Source organism: Sphaerodactylus townsendi, linkage group LG07, assembly GCF_021028975.2.
Source record: "Sphaerodactylus townsendi isolate TG3544 linkage group LG07, MPM_Stown_v2.3, whole genome shotgun sequence".
NCBI classification, from domain to species: Eukaryota; Metazoa; Chordata; class Lepidosauria; order Squamata; family Sphaerodactylidae; genus Sphaerodactylus; species Sphaerodactylus townsendi.
In genome coordinates this window covers 1,973,502-1,992,464 of record NC_059431.1, presented here as the reverse complement: position 1 = coordinate 1,992,464, position 18,963 = coordinate 1,973,502, and the positions used below count along the sequence as shown (strand labels likewise).

General features: G+C 44.5%; 1 protein-coding gene across 1 annotated transcript in view; it reads left to right on the top strand.

The window, feature by feature from the left end:
- Positions 1 to 713: 713 nt before the first annotated feature.
- The window catches only part of LOC125436372 (collagen alpha-1(II) chain-like), a 37,926-nt gene continuing 19,676 nt past the window's right edge, over positions 714 to 18,963 (top strand). The window contains exons 1-9 of the mRNA XM_048503301.1: positions 714 to 719; positions 907 to 960; positions 2,006 to 2,047; positions 3,047 to 3,100; positions 3,369 to 3,467; positions 11,059 to 11,112; positions 11,716 to 11,814; positions 12,126 to 12,181; positions 13,841 to 13,894. Of these exons, the coding sequence (XP_048359258.1) occupies positions 714 to 719; positions 907 to 960; positions 2,006 to 2,047; positions 3,047 to 3,100; positions 3,369 to 3,467; positions 11,059 to 11,112; positions 11,716 to 11,814; positions 12,126 to 12,181; positions 13,841 to 13,894 (518 nt within the window). The remainder of the gene's footprint in view (positions 720 to 906; positions 961 to 2,005; positions 2,048 to 3,046; positions 3,101 to 3,368; positions 3,468 to 11,058; positions 11,113 to 11,715; positions 11,815 to 12,125; positions 12,182 to 13,840; positions 13,895 to 18,963) is intronic.

The following is an 18,963-nucleotide window of genomic DNA, read 5'->3' as shown; positions in this document are numbered from 1 at the left end:
AGCGTAACTACTTTATCTGATTCAGTATCAATCATAGGGTCTATAGCTTGGGATAGCAGGCTGGATCGGAGTTCTTGGTATAATTCGCAGTTCAGGAGAATGTGTGGAGGAATCCATTGTCCATGCTAGCAGGTACAACTGCAGAGCTTGGCAAATAAATCTTGTTCACCAACAAATATGTCAATTCCTTTCACGCAGGGATACCCAGCCTATTATATTACAGCACTCACAAATCCCATACGCAGGAGAGCCTATATGCTGGCTAGATTTAACATCATGCCATCTCCGCTACATAGAGGAAGACTTAAAGGTCTTCCAAGCTAAGTGCTCCATCCCCGGATGAGATGGTTTTAAAATTTGATGACATCACCAAAAAAATTAAGGATTTAATCCAACAGTCCCAACGCAAGAATGTATCCTGCTCCACAAATCTCCAATGCGAGGTTGGAATTCTGCTCTAGGAGTATGGCCATAAAACACTCACTGCGGGAAATTTACAAAAACTATAAGCCAAAATGGATAGCCTTGCCCACATCTTTCTACTTTTTTTTTACTGCTAAAAAACGCAATTAGCATTGCAACTACGGACTAATCAACAAGAGGCAATTGATCGTTGCTGGAATTCCTTGATTCAATCAGTACAGGTCTTCCAAGTTTATAAGGAGGGTGGGCAAGAGCCACCATGTGGGGATGTGAAATTAGGCAAACCCCAGATGAAGGTTAGGCTCAACCTTCGAAGTCTGCTTCAAAGTGACTATATCTATGGCTACTGAAAGAGGCAGATCTGGATCAATGCAGTGAAGAGGCAGTGTGGTGTAGTGGTTAGAGGAAAGACTAGATCTGACAATCGGTGACTTTAATAATTTGAGATATCTAATAGGCTTATGTTTTTTTAATTCTCTGCAGGGGGAGCCCGGTATTGGAGGCTTCAAAGGTGAACAGGGCCCCAAAGGTGAACCCGTAAGTATCTAACCATGTGACTTTCTAGAAAGTAGTCTAGCATTCAAGTAGGTGGCCTTTTGCCCCTCTGTTCAAATTTTCAGGCTTCTACAGCCCTTTCAATTCACTGACCCTAGCACTGAAAGACACACTTATGCATGATATTGGTGTCCCATAAACAGAATTCCCATTGTTTAATTTCTAAGTGTAATTTTCATCGTACAGACCTACCCTAGTTTGACTAGACCACATTGTGAGGGGGGAAGAAGTTTCAACCTTCCCCTGCTTTTAGGAGCCTTTCCTATCAAATGGTAGTGTGAACACTGCAAAAGGACAATGTGAACTGCCATTTGCAAAGCTCCCCAGGTTCATGATTGTCAGTCTCCTGATGTACTGTAAACACAAGCATCAAGATCACTGGGCTTTTCCCAGTGTGGTCTGAATTCACTGATTAAGCAGAGTAAAACCAATGTAGGCTGAGATATCCTAGTTTGTTGATCACATGTAGGCAACTGTTATTTGGACTGATCGACCGGCCTTGTTATTTTTACCTTTTTTTAGTATTAGTATAGATTTATCAATCTATTGATATGGTTATTTAAGATTTTTTAAAATTTAAAGATCTAAAGATATGCAGGAGTGAGGAGGCCACGAGTGATAGAAGTGATACTGCAGGACAAGAAGTGGGAAGTAGTTGGCAACAAAGAGGAGGGCAAGGGGGAAGTATGCAAACAATGCGGGGGGAGGGGGTAAGACTAGGTAGGCTGGCTGCGGGTGGAGGGAAGAAGACTGGGACAAAGCTGTGCCCATTGTCAAATCTGTCCTGCTTATTAAAATCATGCTATAAGTGGATTTGCTTGCTGCGGAGAGAGTGGAAAGTGAAAGCAGGGCTAGAGGAAATATGTCCGTACAAGAAATCTTGCCGCAGTGGACATTCACCTCCACAGCGCAGCCAACAGCTTGGGCATAATTGACCTATGTGATTCTTTTTTTTTCCAGGGTCCTTGCAGGGTCTAACAAGCATGTCCCGACCAGCTGGTGAAGAAGGGAGAGAGGAACTCTGCAGGAGCTAGGAGCAGCAGGACCACTTGGGCCACCTGGGGAAAGGGTAGGTGAAGTCAAATGCGGTAGAATGTTCCACAGAAATGTTCCATGGGGAAGGGCTTTAACATCTATGATATAAGCTGGGTCACATAGGAGGTCCTATAGGACAGCCCTTTGTAGTGGGTGGCATTTTTAGGCCAAACATGTCAGAAGAGTTTAGCCATACTAGCATCTCTGTAGTGTACCATGTGCAAATTGTATCTACTGTTAGACTGAGTGTGTGTGGCAGACCAAAAAAGGGGAACTGCGTCACATGAAGTTGCCTAATATTGACTGAGATCCTTTGTCTATCCAGGTCAGTATTTACTGAGCGCTTTCCCCCCTTGCTATGCATCTGGTTGCCATACAGACACGGTCCTTGGGATTGCAGTTACCATCTGCACATCTTTTTGAAGATTAGCCTTTAGATATCCAGTGTAGCATTTTTTAAAAGAATGCAAACTCAGAGGTGCTGAGAATGATCTCTCATGTTTACCCAGTAGTAAACCTGGGCTTGCTGTCCAAAGGGAGTTCCTTGACAAACCTGGGCTTGCTATCCAAAGGGAGTAACAGCTAGCTACAATTCCTTGAGAAGAGTCATATTGCAAACACTTTAAAAAGTGTTTACGTTTTTATGATTGTAGAGGTACTGTTACAATCTCTACAGTATAGCAACATAATATGCAAGGTGGCCCTTAAGCCATTATGGTTTTCTGGTGTGCAAACTTCGAAGGTTGCAATCTATAATAGTTATATTATTTGGGTTCACGATGGCTTCAAGCAGAAGTCCAGGAAACAATGCGTGTCCCTCTTTTAGCTCACACAGTATTCTGTTCCACTGCCAGCAGGATCTTGAGTCTGCTGCTCCTTGTTTTTAAAAGAGCCATGTATTTTTTTCTGCTGAAATGGATGGTGTTCATGATCCCTATTTTAACTTACTACTAGTTGTGAGAATTATTCTGTATTCCTCAGACTACTTAAAGTAACCTTCTTCTAATCATTGTCATCATTTTCTTATCCTTAGGGAGCCCCTGGAAATCGTGGTTTCCCAGGTCAAGATGGATTAGCTGGTCCCAAGGTGAGTGTCTAACCTTACTTGTTTTCTTGGGTAAATGGAAGATAAGTCAAAGGAGGGATGGGTGCTTAGCTCCCGGTTAAATTGCATTTTTTTGTTTCTTTCTCTGTAATTCTATGCTTAGGTAGCTGTCAGAAATGGCTACGTTGACGGTTCCCCAAACCTTTGGATTATACACCATCAGTTCAAATCCAGCAAGGAGGAGTTTGTTGTGATACCTCTCAAATAGACTCCGGGATAATATATTTCTTGCTTACTCATGTCTGAACAGGGTGCTCCTGGGGAACGTGGTCCTCCTGGCCTTGGGGGTCCCAAAGGAGCTGGTGGAGATCCTGGACGTCCGGGAGAGCCTGGCCTGCCTGGTGCTAGGGTAAGATCCAGAGTGGAACTGGACAACAGGTGTGGGAGTGGGGAGGGCAGGGTGTATGAAAGGGTCCCAAGAATCTTCAGATTCAGCGACAAACTAACCTGGTACCACATCATCATTTGGGAATATTATCCCCATCCTGAGAAAGCCTTCTTTCATGGACTAGCTGCAGCTAGGGATAATCGACAGAAGGGCCCAGAACTCAGTCTGAGCTCAGTCTGGGAATTGAAAATGGCAGCTGCTGTTTGAAGGGCTGGGCTCCCCACAAAGCGGCAATCGTTTGTGTATGACGCAGATTCCAATGAGTGTGAAAGCCAGAGAATTAAGAAGAGTCATGGTTGACTTTTTTGCTCCAGGTGTAAAGATGTCTCACTTATTGCTGCCACCACTAAGTTATACCCCTGTGTACCATCAAATTTTTTTTTAACCTGGGTCTATTTTATCCCAGTTTCTCCCTTTGCATGGTCGCCTGTTTCTTTCCAGGATCCGAGTTAGGACCAGGAGGTAATACTCCAGTTTGTTCCGCAACAGCCTGGGTCTTTTGTATTTACACCCCAAGTGCATCCCCGCATGCGCAAACGTCTTGATTGGTTGAGAGCGGGGAGGTGGGAAAAATAAACTGGTTCTGTTCCTGTGGTGTTTGCACGGCAGCGGGGTCACCCTGGGTTATTTTAAAGGAATTGCCGATTTGGCGATTTTTGAAAATCCCGAGCTAAGGGAAATGTTGCAGGGCAACACCGGGCAGGCCCGCTTTAACACCGGGAACTGTGTGGAAAACTTGCACAAACTGGGATATTTCACTTGCCCATTCTGGAATATTTGGACCGTGTGGAAATGGCACTGTAAGCCTACATACACTTAACTTGGGAATTCCATTAAATTCAAGTCAACATGTTTAGGGATTTCATTTCACTAGAATATTTTTACTCTGCATCCCTATCCATATATATAAAAATCTATCAGTGCGTTTTTCTGCTGACAGGTAATCTCCTAAACTACTGGACCAATTGCTTTGAAATTTTCACACAACACGTGATTCACGCAAGGCCAGGTTTCCAGCTACCGTTTCCATACCCTCCTGCTGTGTATATATGCCACAACTGTGCTGTGTTATTGTGTACATGCTAATGCTTGTGACAGTTGGAACCACAGTTCTGTTCCGCAACAATGCCATCTGCTTGCCGTCAAAGGAACACCCTCTGATACAAGGGAAACAACCATGCCTTCCTTGAAAACCGCCATCTGGAGGAAAGATGGGGCCCGCCATCTGACATGGCCCAACACTCTAGTGGAGGAAGGGGAAGGTGAGGGAGGGAACTGGGGTTTGCTGGACCAAATGCCTGAAATTTGAACACAACGAGCTCATGCCTCCCAGCTCTTGTTGTGCACTGCCTGCAAGGGAAGGGAGGAAAGAGACAGGGCCCACCACCTGACACATGGCCCACTCCACCTAGCAGAGGAAGGGGAACGCTAGGGAGGGGCGGGCGGCTGCCATGTTGGAATGGGAGAGAGGGGGAGGGGAGCTTAGGGGCCCCTTGCCCTTCCCTCCCTTGCAAGCATTGTGCAATGACACATGTTCGAACCGTTTGCTTCCCCTTTTCTTTCTTTTCCACTTCACCAGACTGAGCCACAGCAACGCGTGTTTAATAATATTCAAGTTAATTACCATTAACATTAATTCAAATCCATACAAAACAGTTAAAATAGCATTTCTTAAACAGGTACTTATACAGGGAAGAGATTTGATTTTTGAAAGGCCTTCTGAACACTGAAGGCCTCTAGAGAAGAAACCATCTATGGGTCTCTGGATGGGGGAATGAGTCTCTGGAGGATTGGCCTGTGTGAGCAGACAATGAGAGTAATGAATACCACGGAGATTCCAGATAGTCTCAACGCGAGGACCTGCTGGCTCTTGGGGGGGGGGGGGGGGCTGCAATCCTGCACTCAGTGTGCACTGAGCGGGTCTCTTCCCACCTGGACCTACTGCTATTACAGAGGCTGGATTTAGTTGATAATTTATTATCTAGGAATAATATGCAGGAGGAACACAGCATTCTTGGCTTTGTTCTCACTGGACATGGTAATGCCCTCTCAGTACACAACCAACATTTTTAGCACTGGGCAGAGATTAAACTCAGGGATGTGTTCATTGCAGGACCACACATCTCTGAGGTATGTCTGAACTTCTGCTTTTTGCTGTTGTCGAGGACAGTCTCTTTTGTTTTTCTTCATGAGCATATTCATACAAGAGGTTTAAAGTGGCTTGTGCTTCCCCCAATATTGAACCTGTGTTGACTAGAAAGTTGACTAGAAAGTTCATTTGCGTTACAAATGCTGCTCTTATATATGAACACTCAGAGCTGCTTTATAACAAGTCAGACTGTTGGCCCATCCAGCTCAATACTGTTCATGCTGATTGGCTGCCAGGTGTCTCAAGTGAAGAAAGATTTTGGCCAGAACTTGCTTCTTGACATCATATTTTGGCTGGAGATGCCAGTGATTGAACCGGGGACCTTCTGCATGCAAAGAAGATGTTCTACCACTCTGCCATGGCCCCTCTCTTCTGCATTAACAATAATCAGGCCGTGTGGAAGAGGTTCATCATTTTAAGCCTCTCGTTTGAAAATGCTCTGTGGCTAACTGTGGCTGGCTGCTCAGTATTTCTCTAAATATGGACCTTGGGCCCTGAGAATAACACCCTTTTGAAAGATCTAGTCCCTGAAACCACCGAAGCAGCATTTTACATATTCTCAGAGTCCCAGAACACATTTGCAGTAATTCTAATAATAGCAAGTGGAGGAAATTAAACACATTAATAGTTCTTGGTCTTCAGTTTTGTTGGGGCTAATGAGGTATGGGTAGTAAACTGCCCTGGGGTGGGGGTGTGGCCATGTGGGCAGTGATTGCACGGCGTCACTTCAGGGCTGCTTATCCCCAGGTCACTTCCATTCAGGCTTGTCCTATGGTAGTAAATAGACTCCACAACAGCTGTATTTGGGGTTCTCTTTAACACTCGCCCTCCATGCATTTTAGCATGTGTAAAACAAAATAGGTGGATTTCGTTTGATACTGATCGACGAAGTGATAGACCCCCCCCCCCCAAATTTCGCGGATTCAAGAACTATTTGAGTTACTATTAAGCAATTCTGGCTTCAAAATTCTGTGGTGATTTGCAAATAGAGCCCGGAAAGTGGATTTGGGAGGAAGAATTCTTGAGGATAAGGGATTCCAGAGAATCTATCCACCAACCTGACAATTCCCCCAGGGGAACTGATGTCTGAAAATCAGCTTGAATTCTGGGAAAACTCCAGCTGCCACCTGGAGGTTGGTAATTCTAATCTGACTTAATGTTCAGGGAGCGAAGTGCTCAAACAGCAGCCGTGAAGACTAAATGGAAGGCTAATTTTGAAACGAGAGACAGCTTCAAAAGGAGTTTGTAGTTTTGTTTTTTATCTTAGGCATCCAACTGTCAAAAGATAAATCCCTGCAGGTCTATCGTAGTGGTGGTGAACCTATGGCACGCGTGCCAGAGATGGCACTCAGAACCCTCTCTGTGGGCACGCGTGCACAGAGTTCATCATGTAGGGGGAGCGGAAAATCACCCCCTCACACACACATCTAGGCTGGCCTTGCTTCTGAGTAAACCCTCCTAGGTCGATTCTCCCTTCAAAGCCGCTAAAACGGTTGCTTCACCAAGCTTACCCTGAGTAAAGCTGCCTTGAAACCGCTTTTTCTAAACTAAAACCTCAGTATTCAGGTTAAATTGCCATGTTGGCACTTTGCAGTAAATAAGCGGGCTGAATGTAATTTGGGCACTCGGTCCTCAAAAGGCCCCATCACAGTGCGCCTTCTGCATGAGTCTGTACAACTCACTGTACCACTCTGTGGTTGAGCCTGCCTCAAACACTTTTATTTCCTCACTAGCGGTACCCGGCCACGCTACATGCCCAGTGTGATGAAATGGGAAAGGGAAGAGAAGAGGGAAGTAGACTGACTATGAGTGGTGTGCCTTGATTGTATTATAACCTTATTTGGGGTAATCTAGGTAACTTGAGAAAACACTGAACCCCAGATGGTGGTATAGTTGTATTTAAACAATAGTGTTGATATTCCAGTATTTTCCCCTTCTCAATGGAAATGGGAGTAAGGGCACAAATGATCGGTGCCATGGGTGGTAAGGACAGAAAGGCCCTCACCCCTGTGTACAATTACATAGGCTGGGAAAGTAAGCAGTGACCCCACTTGTTGATGTCTCACCTTGTCTTGTCTGGAGAGCAAAAAACACCTTCTCGGTGTGAGGGAAAAGGCTAAACAGTAATTGGTTGGCGACAGAGAAGCTAGCCAAGGGTTAGTCAGGGTGAGCTGGTGTCCTGGGAGAGGCTGAGGGGTCTGAGAGGCATGGAGGGTCTGCTGCTCTCGCGGGAGCAAGAGGAATGAGCAACAGGGGAGAGGTGGCGCCAGTCCAGGGACAGGCATTGCTCCTGTTAACGGGTCCCTAGGTGATGTCATGTATGTGCTGTGGAGCAAAGGCAGCAGCTGCATCGTGAAGGTATGGAGGGCCAAGCAGGTACGCTGAGAGAGGCTTGGCCTCCTATGTGCTCAGCAAGACCTGGCGCCTGCAGGGCCCGCCTCCTGTAACGCCTGCAGTGTGAGTTGGCCAAGCCGCCCACCAGATGGCTGTCTCAAGGAAAGGCCAGTTTACCTGGCCCAGGTGTGACATTTCAGGTATCTGAACAGCTGAAAACATGGTCTGATGGGGAAGGCACGCTGTGTGAAAATTTCACAGTATTCGGTCCAGTAGTTTCGGAGATTAAAGCTAAGTAACAAACTTTGCTTTTTATTTATATAGATTAATCACTTTGAGAGGGTACAAAAATTGTATAAATTTTTACATTAAAAAGTGCACTGAGAGCCCATTTTTACTAAAGTTATAGGCCTCTTTCTGGCTTCTTTCTTGCTCAGCCTTGCAGTTTCTAGGACAATGAAAAGCAATCCCTTCCTACTTTTCAATCTGCCTTGATTTCTTTTCCTTCTAGAGATTAGGGTGAACCAACTCTAGTTTGGGAAATTCTTGGAGATTTGGGGATGGAACCTGGGTAAGGACATGGTTACAGAGACAAGAGACCTCAGCAGGGTATAATCCTATAGAGTCAACCCTCAAAGCTGCTATTTTCTCTAGGGGAACTGATGTCTGTAGTGGGTGGATCACCTATAATTCTGGGATGTGTCCAGTCCCCTAGTGGGGAGATACATTTTGTAAGAAGCAAATTAATAAAGAAAGAATCAGATTGCAAAAGACAGTGAAAGGTTTCCAAAGCTAAGGGTGACCATTTGGTGGTTCGGGGAAAAAAAGCTTTGGTCAATTGGCTCATCCAAAATTAATCATAGAAACATAGATCTGGAAGGGACCTAAGGGTCATCTGATCCAACTACCTGCAAAATACAGGAAATTCACATCTATCTCACCCCTTCCGTCAGTGATCCCTGCTCTTTGCCTAGACTCGAGGAAGGTAAAAAATTTCCAGGATTTCTGGCCAATCTCGCCTGGTGGAAAATCCCTTCCTGCCCCAAAGGGCCAATCGTCCTTACCTTGGGCATATAAGAAAGGGCCACAAGAGCTCAGTACCGGCTCATCCCTACCTGCCCCTCCTCCCCCAATGATCTGCCTAAGTTCACAGAATCAGCCTTGCTGTCAGATGGCCATCGAGCCTCTGCATAAAAACATCCAAACAAGTGCTTTGTCTTTTTTACTTAAATCCATTCATAATAATATTTAGTCAATAGTTTTATGACCACTATTTTTTAAAAGTATCAGCTTTATTAGAAACCCTCCCTCCCCCATACTTGGATTGTCAACAGGTTTCGCCTTGTTATTATGAAACAATGAAATTAACTTTTGAAAGTTGTAATGAATTATTAATTTTAAGAATGTTAGGCAAGGTTTCTTTGAATTTCTTCTGTTTTTATGCTGGAACAACAGGAGAATTTTTTTAGCGAAAGGAAAACAGAAATAAAGCGAATTAAAGGCAACTTGAAAAAACCCTCAGTTCTTGATGGCTACTGCGCTAAGCAAGAAGCCAACAGCACATACAATAGGTGGCCACAGCTGTTGAACATATGGAGAAGCAGCCTCTCTTCCTTCCTCCAGCAGTGGCATAGTGGTTAAGAGCAGGTGCATTCTAATCTGGAGGAACCGGGTGTGATTTCCCGCTCTGCTGTCTGAGCTGTGGAGGCTTATCTGGAGAATTCAGATTAGCCTGTGCACTTCCACACACGCCAGCTGGGTGACCTTGGCTAGCCAGTTCTTCGAGTTTCCTTCAGCCCCACCCACCTTCACAGGGTGTTTGTTGTGAGGGGGGAAGGGAGAGAAAGGGGCAATATAAATCCAAACTCCTCCTCCTCCTCCTCCTCCTCCTCCTCTTCTTCTTCTTCTTCTTCTTCTTCTTCTTCTTCTACAAAAATGGCAATACAGGGACATTTTAAGAGTAGGCTGCCATCCAAATGTTTTAGCCGTATGAAAAACTTAACAGCTTTTAACAGGGTCAGATGATTACCAGTGCGCCAGAACAAAGCAAACGTAGCTACCCAGCCCAATAATATGCCATATAAGTCCCACATATGAGTTCTTTTACCTCAACACCATGTTTAAATCAGGCCTTGATTAGGAGGCTTGGGAGCAAATAGGAGACACTCCCACTTCCAATTATGCTACATTGACTGTTCTACAATTTATTCATTTACCACCCCTATCTCTTCTTCCCGGAGGAGCTAGCAGCTGTTTAAGTAATAACTCCCAGATGATCTCATCGCTCAATCTCTTTGCACAGAACTGTCAGGACTGTTAAGTGTGAGCAACAAAATTGCATTGTAAGCCTTCAGCTCATTCGGTGGACCCTTTGTGGGCATCTGTGATTCAGTTTACGGTGACATGTTGTGGGTTAGTTCAAACCTGGTTTTGAATGTCCATGAAGGACTCCAGAATACCTCTTTAGTTATTCTGAGTTAGAGAGTTGGGCCTTCAGGCTATAATAAATACAATGGTGATTTCATTTGTTTCAAACAACTGGACAGTGATTAGTTAACCAATTGTTAAACACCCCGCAAGTGCTTCATTGTTGCACTGAATCAGTGCTGCAGGGTTCACTATAACTCCATATTTTAATCAGTAAGTTTCTTCTCGATCTGAATATGAAGATTCACACAATATGTGATTGGTGTTTGGAATATGCTGCCTCAGGAGGTGGTGATGGCCACTAACCTGGATAACTTTAAAAAGGGCTTGGACAGGACATGGAGGAGAAGTCGATCTATGGCTACCAATCTTGATCCTCCTTGATCTCAGATTGTAAATGCCTTAGCAGACCAGGTGCCTCAGAAGCAGCAGAAGGCCGCTTTCACTTCCTGCATGTGAGCTCCCCAAAGGCACCTGCGGGCCACCACCATGAAGTAGCAGAATGTTGGACTAGATGGACTCTGGTCTGATCCAGCAGGCTAGTTCTTATGTTCTTAATATAAACATGGAGGAGTCCGTGGGCAACAAGGAAAAGGGTGAAGAAAGCATTTTCATGACCTGCTGCCTTTCTTTTGCATCTAGGGTCTCACTGGTCGTCCTGGTGATGCTGGGCCTCAGGGCAAAGTTGGCCCATCTGTAAGTGGCATTTGATTTTGTGTGTGTGTGTGTGTCTTGTCCATAATAACAGGGAAGGCTGACATTGGAAAAAAGATGGAAGCCAAACAGAGGAACAGATCACTGGATAAAGATATTTAGACACAGAATTTAATATGTGGGAATGGAGGAAATGAAGGAACTGAATTAGAGGAGGGAAAGAGCAGAAATGCTGGATTTGGGTTCGAAGGCAGATACGGAGTGTGGGGGAACAGTAAACAGAGTTTCAGGTGATGAATCTGGGATATTGTGCATGTGTGTGGTGGGGGCACCGACACAGAAAGTGTGTCTTTTTGAGAAGAGTGTTGCTGAGTGGTAGGTGGGTGTTAATGTGACAGTGGCGAGCTTTTTAGACCTATCACTGGGAACTTGAATCCTCTAAATGGGTAGTAATGAGAGGGTACAACAGCTAATAATAAATACCAAGTTGATATAGGTTTTCTGTAGGGGAAATCAGGAGCCAAAGGGAACTAGTAGCTCTCCTCTGGATCAGGTTACTACTTCTAGCCAGTTAGGTGCATCTTCTCTGGTACATGCTCTCTGACATTCAGACTTTTCAAAATAAATTATGATTGCTGTCCCTAGGGTGCCCCAGGAGAAGATGGACGACCGGGCCCTCCTGGTCCACAAGGTGCCCGTGGTCAGCCAGGCGTGATGGGTTTCCCAGGCCCTAAAGGTGCTAACGTAAGTCAACCTGCAGGTGATATCCATTGACAAATCTGACCCAAGGAATGATGCTAAGAAGGTTATGAAGGAAAATGTCAAATAGGCATCATATGGGACAGCTACTCTTAGCTTTCTAGAAGCAAAGTCTCCATGATGACGATAAGGAAGTATCCAGCTGGAAACCTCTTGCATGTCCACAATTTCCATCAGCAGGAAGGATCAAAAGAGGGAGGTCATTTTATCCAGAAGACCCTGGGAAATGTATTTGTAGCAGCGTATTTGCCTTTTTTGAAGCAGCTTTTCACCACCTTGATTTTCTTTCCCTCTAGGGTGAATCGGTGCCGGGTGAGAAGGGACTTCCCATGCCCTGGTCTACTTCTAGTAAGTAGGTCTGGCCGTAATTTCTCCCTCCCAATGCGTATCACAAATCCCTCCTTTTCCTCATCACACAATTGCTGTACACTTGAGCTGCAGTACAGATAACATGGATGGTGGTGGAGGTGCATTGTTCTCACAGCAGGTACTTATAACACACCTGTGCAAAAAAGAGAGTAAATCCCAGATGCAGCCTTGAACCTAGCCATGACACCACAGCGTGCAGTGTGACATTTATTCAGCATGAAACTATTCTCACTTGTAGAAAATCTTAGAAAGACCCACAAGTAATTTGTTACATAACCTGAGCACAGTTTATGTAAAAAGGGTTTAAATTCTGGGGGGCTTTTTAAGCTTCACAGTATAGGGCTGTTCTTTCACGGAACTCATCTCTGCCTTGAACAAATCCAGTTATCAATTTGTTGTCACTTAATCTTTTCTTTGCCACCAAATCAATTATGCTGATAAAGACAATTATTAAATACCTTCACGGGCCTCTCCAAATATTTCTGGCAGTGTTTGTTTTGTTGTGATTTGCCATCAAGTCAAAGATGACTTATGGTGACATCATAAGGTTTTCAAGGAAAGGGACATTCAGAGGTGGTTTGCCACTGCCTGCCTCTGTGTAACTAAACCTTGGTATTCCTTGGAGGTCTCCCATTGGAATACTTTTTGGGCTCACGAATGAGTGTGTGTGGTGGCCCAAGGTCACCCAGCAAGTTTCTGTGGTGGAATGGGGATTCAAACCTGGGTTTCTCAGTTCCTAGTCTGACACAAACCACTTTACCACACTGGCTCTCGGGTAGCCAAGCTTAGGGGCATAGTTTCTACTGTTCCCCCACATTGTTAAAGGGGAAAAACTACTTCACAATAACTTGCCACTTCAAAGGACATCTGAATCTGCTCTGGAAAATTTTATACACAAAGAGCATTTTAGTGGCTATACTTCTGCTTACTAAGAATTCTCTGCACTCCTGTAGTTCTGAGATCAACGTGACCGGGCGTCCTGCATGCCCTCCGTGTGGAACAAGGAGCACACCACAACACCACAGAGCCCTTAATCCTATAAGTTATGCTAGAGTAGTAAAATCTAAAAAATGCAGTCAATTCAAGCTACTATTGGCTGCTGAAATATTAATTTTCAGCTCTTTCTAAGGGATAGTGGAAAGAACACCATTGATGGCTTGGTTCAGGCAGTGAAGGTGGAGAATTGGAGGGCAGTCTATCAGTATCTTTTTCTTTATAATCAAGGTTCCTGTGTAGTTGCATTGAATTTTATTTGCATTAAATTTCCTATTTTGTATGACTGGCTGTAGCACAGGGTAGACAGTTACAGAAAGTAAAATGTCTGCCACAGCCAGTTATACAAAATAAGAAATTTAATGCAACTCTTTTCCGATTCAGGCTCCCTAAACTTAAGCAGAGGAGAACAGAGAATGATATTAATTTGTGACTCAGAAGTATAGTAGTCAGAGTCTTTGAACAGAGAGACTTGGGTTCAAATGGGTCACTCAAGTGACTCTCTCATCCTAACATACCTCACAAAGTTGTGTGAAAAGAAAATGTAAGTGAGTTTTTGGTGGGAGGCCCCTAAGAGTGTTGTCTTGGTGATAAAACAAGATAAAAATGTGTGAGATACAACCAAGATGTTTGTTTCTTTCCTTTATAGGGTCTTCCTGGTAAAGATGGTGAAACAGGAGCAGGTGGGCCACCTGGACCTTCAGTGAGTATTTTCTGCTTCTTTTGATATTCTAGGATATGACATTTGCAGATAGAGCAAAGGAAACATATCATAGATTATGGAAGTGACTTATAGACTTCAGCCTGAGGATCTCACACCCCATCAGCCCCTGCCAGCATGGCCAACTGCCATGCTGGCAGGGGTTGATGGGAATTGTAGTCCATGAACATCTGGAGTGCCATAGGTTCGCCACCACGGAGCTAGATGCTTATGTAACCTCTATCTGTGGGTTCTGTGGGGCAGAACATGGAATGAGTTTGCAACAACAAATTTTAAAAACAAAATGGTTTACTTTCTTAACATATAACATCAACATTTAACATCACATTTCAAGGTCCTGTTCAGGTTGCATTTCCAAGTCCTTATATTTACAGTCTACTGATACTGCCAAGTCCAATTCTTCTTTGCAAGTGGGTTGGCTCCTGAAGACTCCAAGGGCTTGATGAACAGGATTCAACATGATGAAGGTTTCCAGGAGAACTCTCACCCATTACAACCACAAAAGAAACCCTGAAACAATAAACCTAAATATTTACAACATAGCAAAAAATAAACAACTACCTTCCCAGTAGTTCCCAACATTGCAGTTACCTTAACATAGTTATAGGTCTGTTTTCTGAATCCATAATTCTATCAGTTTTCTGTCAGCATGGCCAATTGGCCATGCTGGTAGGGGCTGATGGGAATTGTAGTTCCTGAACATCTGGAGAGCCGCAGGTTCCCTACCCCTGTGTTAAGGGCTTATACCAATCAAGGTCCGAGTCTGGTAGCCTTGTCTCCTCCAAACTATGAGCTCTGCAGCCTTCTGCTGCTTTGAGTCTCCACCCCTTTCTGGGTCAACCCATTCTGAGCATGGGGGTTACACTTACAGGGGGGGAAACAGACTAATTCAGCTGGGCACTTAGTACCAGGTTAGACTGTTGCAATTTGGTTCTGGCTTTAACACTTTGAATAGTTTGGGAGTGGCAGCTCGTGTAGAATTCTGCAGCTAGACTTCTGGTTGACTGCTATTTGGAACATTTGACCTCAATAATGCAGCAATTGCACTGCTTCCAATCTGCTTCTAAGTCCAAGTCAAGATATTAGTATTAAAGCCCCTACTTGACTTGGGATTGGGGTATCTGAAAGACCATCTTCTTCCATATGATCCTACCTGGGAATTAATATCACCAGGAAAGGACCTGCTGATTGTCTCATCAATCAAAAAAGCTCATCTGGTTGGCACACAAAAAATGTCCTTATTGAAGGCAGCCCTGATTACATGGAACAGCTCTTCAGACAGTCTCCTCACTTTCGATTTTCAGGAAGCAGTGGAAGACTTTTTTTTATTTAGGACTGCATTTGACTAATTTTAGTTTTAAGCTATTGGCAGTCCTAACTGTGATTTTGTGGTCTTTTATGTGTTTTTTATAATGGTTGTTCGATTTACATTGTAAGCTGCCTAGAAGATGACCAGGTAAACCAGGTTAAATCCTACTGTTGCCATACATACAGTCCAACTTTGGTGCCCTGGCCCTTCCATGTTATTCATTCTCTTTTGCTTGTTTTCTTTTTTGCGCACCGCTTAACTGAACAAGTTTCATTTTGGAATGTCTGGTGTGAAGCTTAGAATACCTCCCCTCCAAATAGCATCATTAAAACGAATTGCTGGCCAGAATTGTTGATCAGTAGCAGAGTATCTACCACCTGGCTGGCCAACTTAAATAAAGGTTTCCCTCTGGAATAACAGAATAAAATGACCATACGTTAAGTTACTCAATATATATAATTACTGTGTGTTAGGAAATGGGAACACCTGTATATATTATACATAGTAATCTCTTTGCTTCATGGGTCAGGACCAAAATAATAACACAATTCCTTGTGCACAGCAAAAAAACATCTTAGAAACAGCAAATGCAAATCTCTCCCCAGTATTCCAGCACTTTCCATATATATATGATTATATAATGTAAGCATACCAAACAGCACAAAAATACCAAACAGAACAAAAACAGCTAAGCGGGATGTCATAATCAGATCATTTTTTCTTTTTCATTATGAATAAGCAGAACTTTTTTTACTGTGTATATAGGCCTTATGCCTACTGACAGTCTAGATCAGGGTCTGCAACCTGTGGCTCGAGAGTCAAGATGTGGCTCTTCTGCCCCAGGACCTGCAGCGCCCAAGGAGCCGAACCGCCCCATCCCTGCTCCGCCTGCAGGCAGGGCAGTGGCACAAACAACCGCCCACGGCTGGCTGGCTGCGCCACGGCTTCCCCTCTTGCCCACCCCATTGGAGCTGGGCAGGTGCTTTCCCCGACGGGCTGGCTTAGGCTGAGCCGGCTTCATCCTTGCCCGGCCTCTGCAGGCAGCAGGGTGGACGCATCCACAGCTTCTGTGAATGGTTTATGCAAAACCACTATGCTTCATTTTAAATGTCAAAATTATTTATGCTCCAAGTGTTTTTTTTCCCCAGAAACGGGTCCAAATGGCTCTTTGAGTGTTAAAGGTTCCCTACCCCTGGTCTAGATCAATCTGCCATAGGCGTGTGCTTACCTATATAACTGTACTGATGCAGTGATAATGCATATATACAAGTAAACTGGCTGTTCCCAGTGGTTGCTACTATATCAGTGCACGTACTTATAGTCAGTAATTTTAGCTGCCAGAATTCACATTTCCTAGTTGAGACATCTGTGGCTCATTCCGCGATACGTGCAGAATACAATGCACTTTCAAACTGCTTTGTGTGCCTTGAAGCTGGAAGTGGAATGGCAAAATCCACTTGCAAACAGTTGTGAAAGTGGTTTGAAAACGCATTATTTTGCGTGTGTGGAAGGGGCCTAAGACTGGATAGAGACATGTTGATCTTTATGCATTTTAGTTAAGGGTACTGGCTGTGTTTCTGTCTGTAAAATATACATGTATGTGACAGAAGCCTTTATTGTGGAACCCTAGTTCACCTGAAGTTGAGCTAACATTTTTCATGACTGGCGGTGCCCCTTTCACTTTTAGCCAGTCAAGTTTTTTGTGATGGTGGTGCCCTTTTTCACTTTCTGTGGTTCCCCCTTTCCCCTTGATTCCCTAAGCTTATTGTGCTTAATGGTTAATCCAGAGTTGAAGATGTCTAATAAAGGTTTTTATTAAGTAATAATAAATAAATGATATGAAATTCTATATGCCAGTTTAGATGCCTCTCCATTTTTTCTTTTCAAATAAACATATCATGGATGGAAGAGATCCTTCCTAGACTCAATCTTCTCCCTCCCTCTGTTGTTTTGGCATAATACATTTTACATCTCACAGTGCCATTAACCTCTTAACCCTCTCAATCCTTTCCCCCATTCTCCCACGGAAAGGGCTCGCTGTGGGGTTTCTCAGGTCCCACTTCCTTCTCTTAGGATACAACTCTTTCAACCTACACTGAAACTCTGCTCTTCTCTCAGGCCAGCTATGAGAGGGGAACACAGTGCTCCAGGACCTTCTGATTCCAGGTGAGTAGAGAGGTTGCCCTTTTAAGGTGAGCAGAATAAGGCTCTTTTAAGGACAGTTCTGGCATCACTCTCACTGAACTATTCTTCCAGCTCCAAGTAGCTGAGCTTTAGGCTGACTCCATCATGAGCTTAGGGTTGCCAGTTCTGAGCTGGGAACATGTAGAGATCTTTGGGTGGAGTGCAGGGTTTGAGGAGAGGAGGGACTTGTGTGAGACAGTGCCATAGGAGTCCACCTTCTAAAGTAGCTGCTTTCCAGGTGACCTGGATTTCTATCACCAGATCAGTTGTAGTATTTAGACCCAGCCACCACCTGGAAGTTCACAACCCTATGTGAGATAAATTTAGGGGGTGATCCCTAACCACTGAAATGATGAATGGATATCTCTGCTGGAAGGATATGAGCTCACTATACAGAGTGAACTTTGACCAGCCCTCAAAGGTCTATTCATATCTTCTGGCTCTGCATTGTTCTGAGGCTACTGTCCATTGTGCAATAAACTCTCATCTTGGTTTTTAATGTGACAGAGAGACCCAGGAAGCTAAAGTTTTCTTCAGCTTGTTCCAAACCCAAACCCTTGATTCCTCCCAATTTGAGAATCTCTGGAACAGAAAGTCAGTTCTGAGATGTATAGGGATAGTGTGGATTTGCCCACGAAGGTGGACATAGCTTTGTTCAAAGGGTCTGTTCAGTGCGGGCTTCTTTGTATTTTGTTACTTGAGCCTGGACAGGCTACTACCAGCTGCCCCCTAGCAAATGAGTCCACTGAGCCATTCTAACACTGGGGTATTCTTCCATTCAGGGACTCTGTAACTGCAGGTCTAGGTGAAGGTGGAAACCAGGTGACCAGGCAGAGAACCCAGGCAGCCTCACGAGCCTTCAAATTACATGGCCCTGAATTAGGGATCTGAATCTAGCTTTCCAGTAGGCTAGCCACAGCCCACTTGAGGATCTCCCCTCAGCTTGAGAATTCCACTACAAAACCAAAAAGGGAAAAAGATGCAAAGTATCTACACATTGGGGAGCTGTGCGGTTTCTCTCCTGACGTTTTGCCTGCATCTGTGGCTGGCATCTTCAGAGGATCTGATAGATTGACCGGACAAGATGTTGCCAGTGTGACCGCTCTCCTAATACAAACGGGAGCCCCGTGACTGCCTATGTGTCATGAGGGTTTCAGCAGGAGGCTGGGATGCCGGCACTCCAGTTCTCTGTGAAGGTGGAGGGTAGGGGCTTATCGGGCCCAACCGGTTTGACCTCCTCTAACACTTTGCTTCTTCTTCTTCTTCTTCTTCTTCTTCTTCTTCTTCTTCTTCTTCTGTTCAGCCAACAGAACAGAGATGCCTGCAGAATTAAGGCGTACTGGTGGCCACTGGTGAGGCTACATCTTCCTACCTGGGAGCCATGACCTTGGCGTTCCCTGAGCACAGCACCTCAAAAAGCTACAGGTGGAGGACAAAATAGATTCCTATGAAATGTGGTTTTGGGAGAGAGTGTTATGGGATACCGTGGGCTGCCAGCAGACAGATAAGTCAGCTGTAGATGAAGTCAAGCCTGAACTCTCCCTAGAAGCTAAAATGA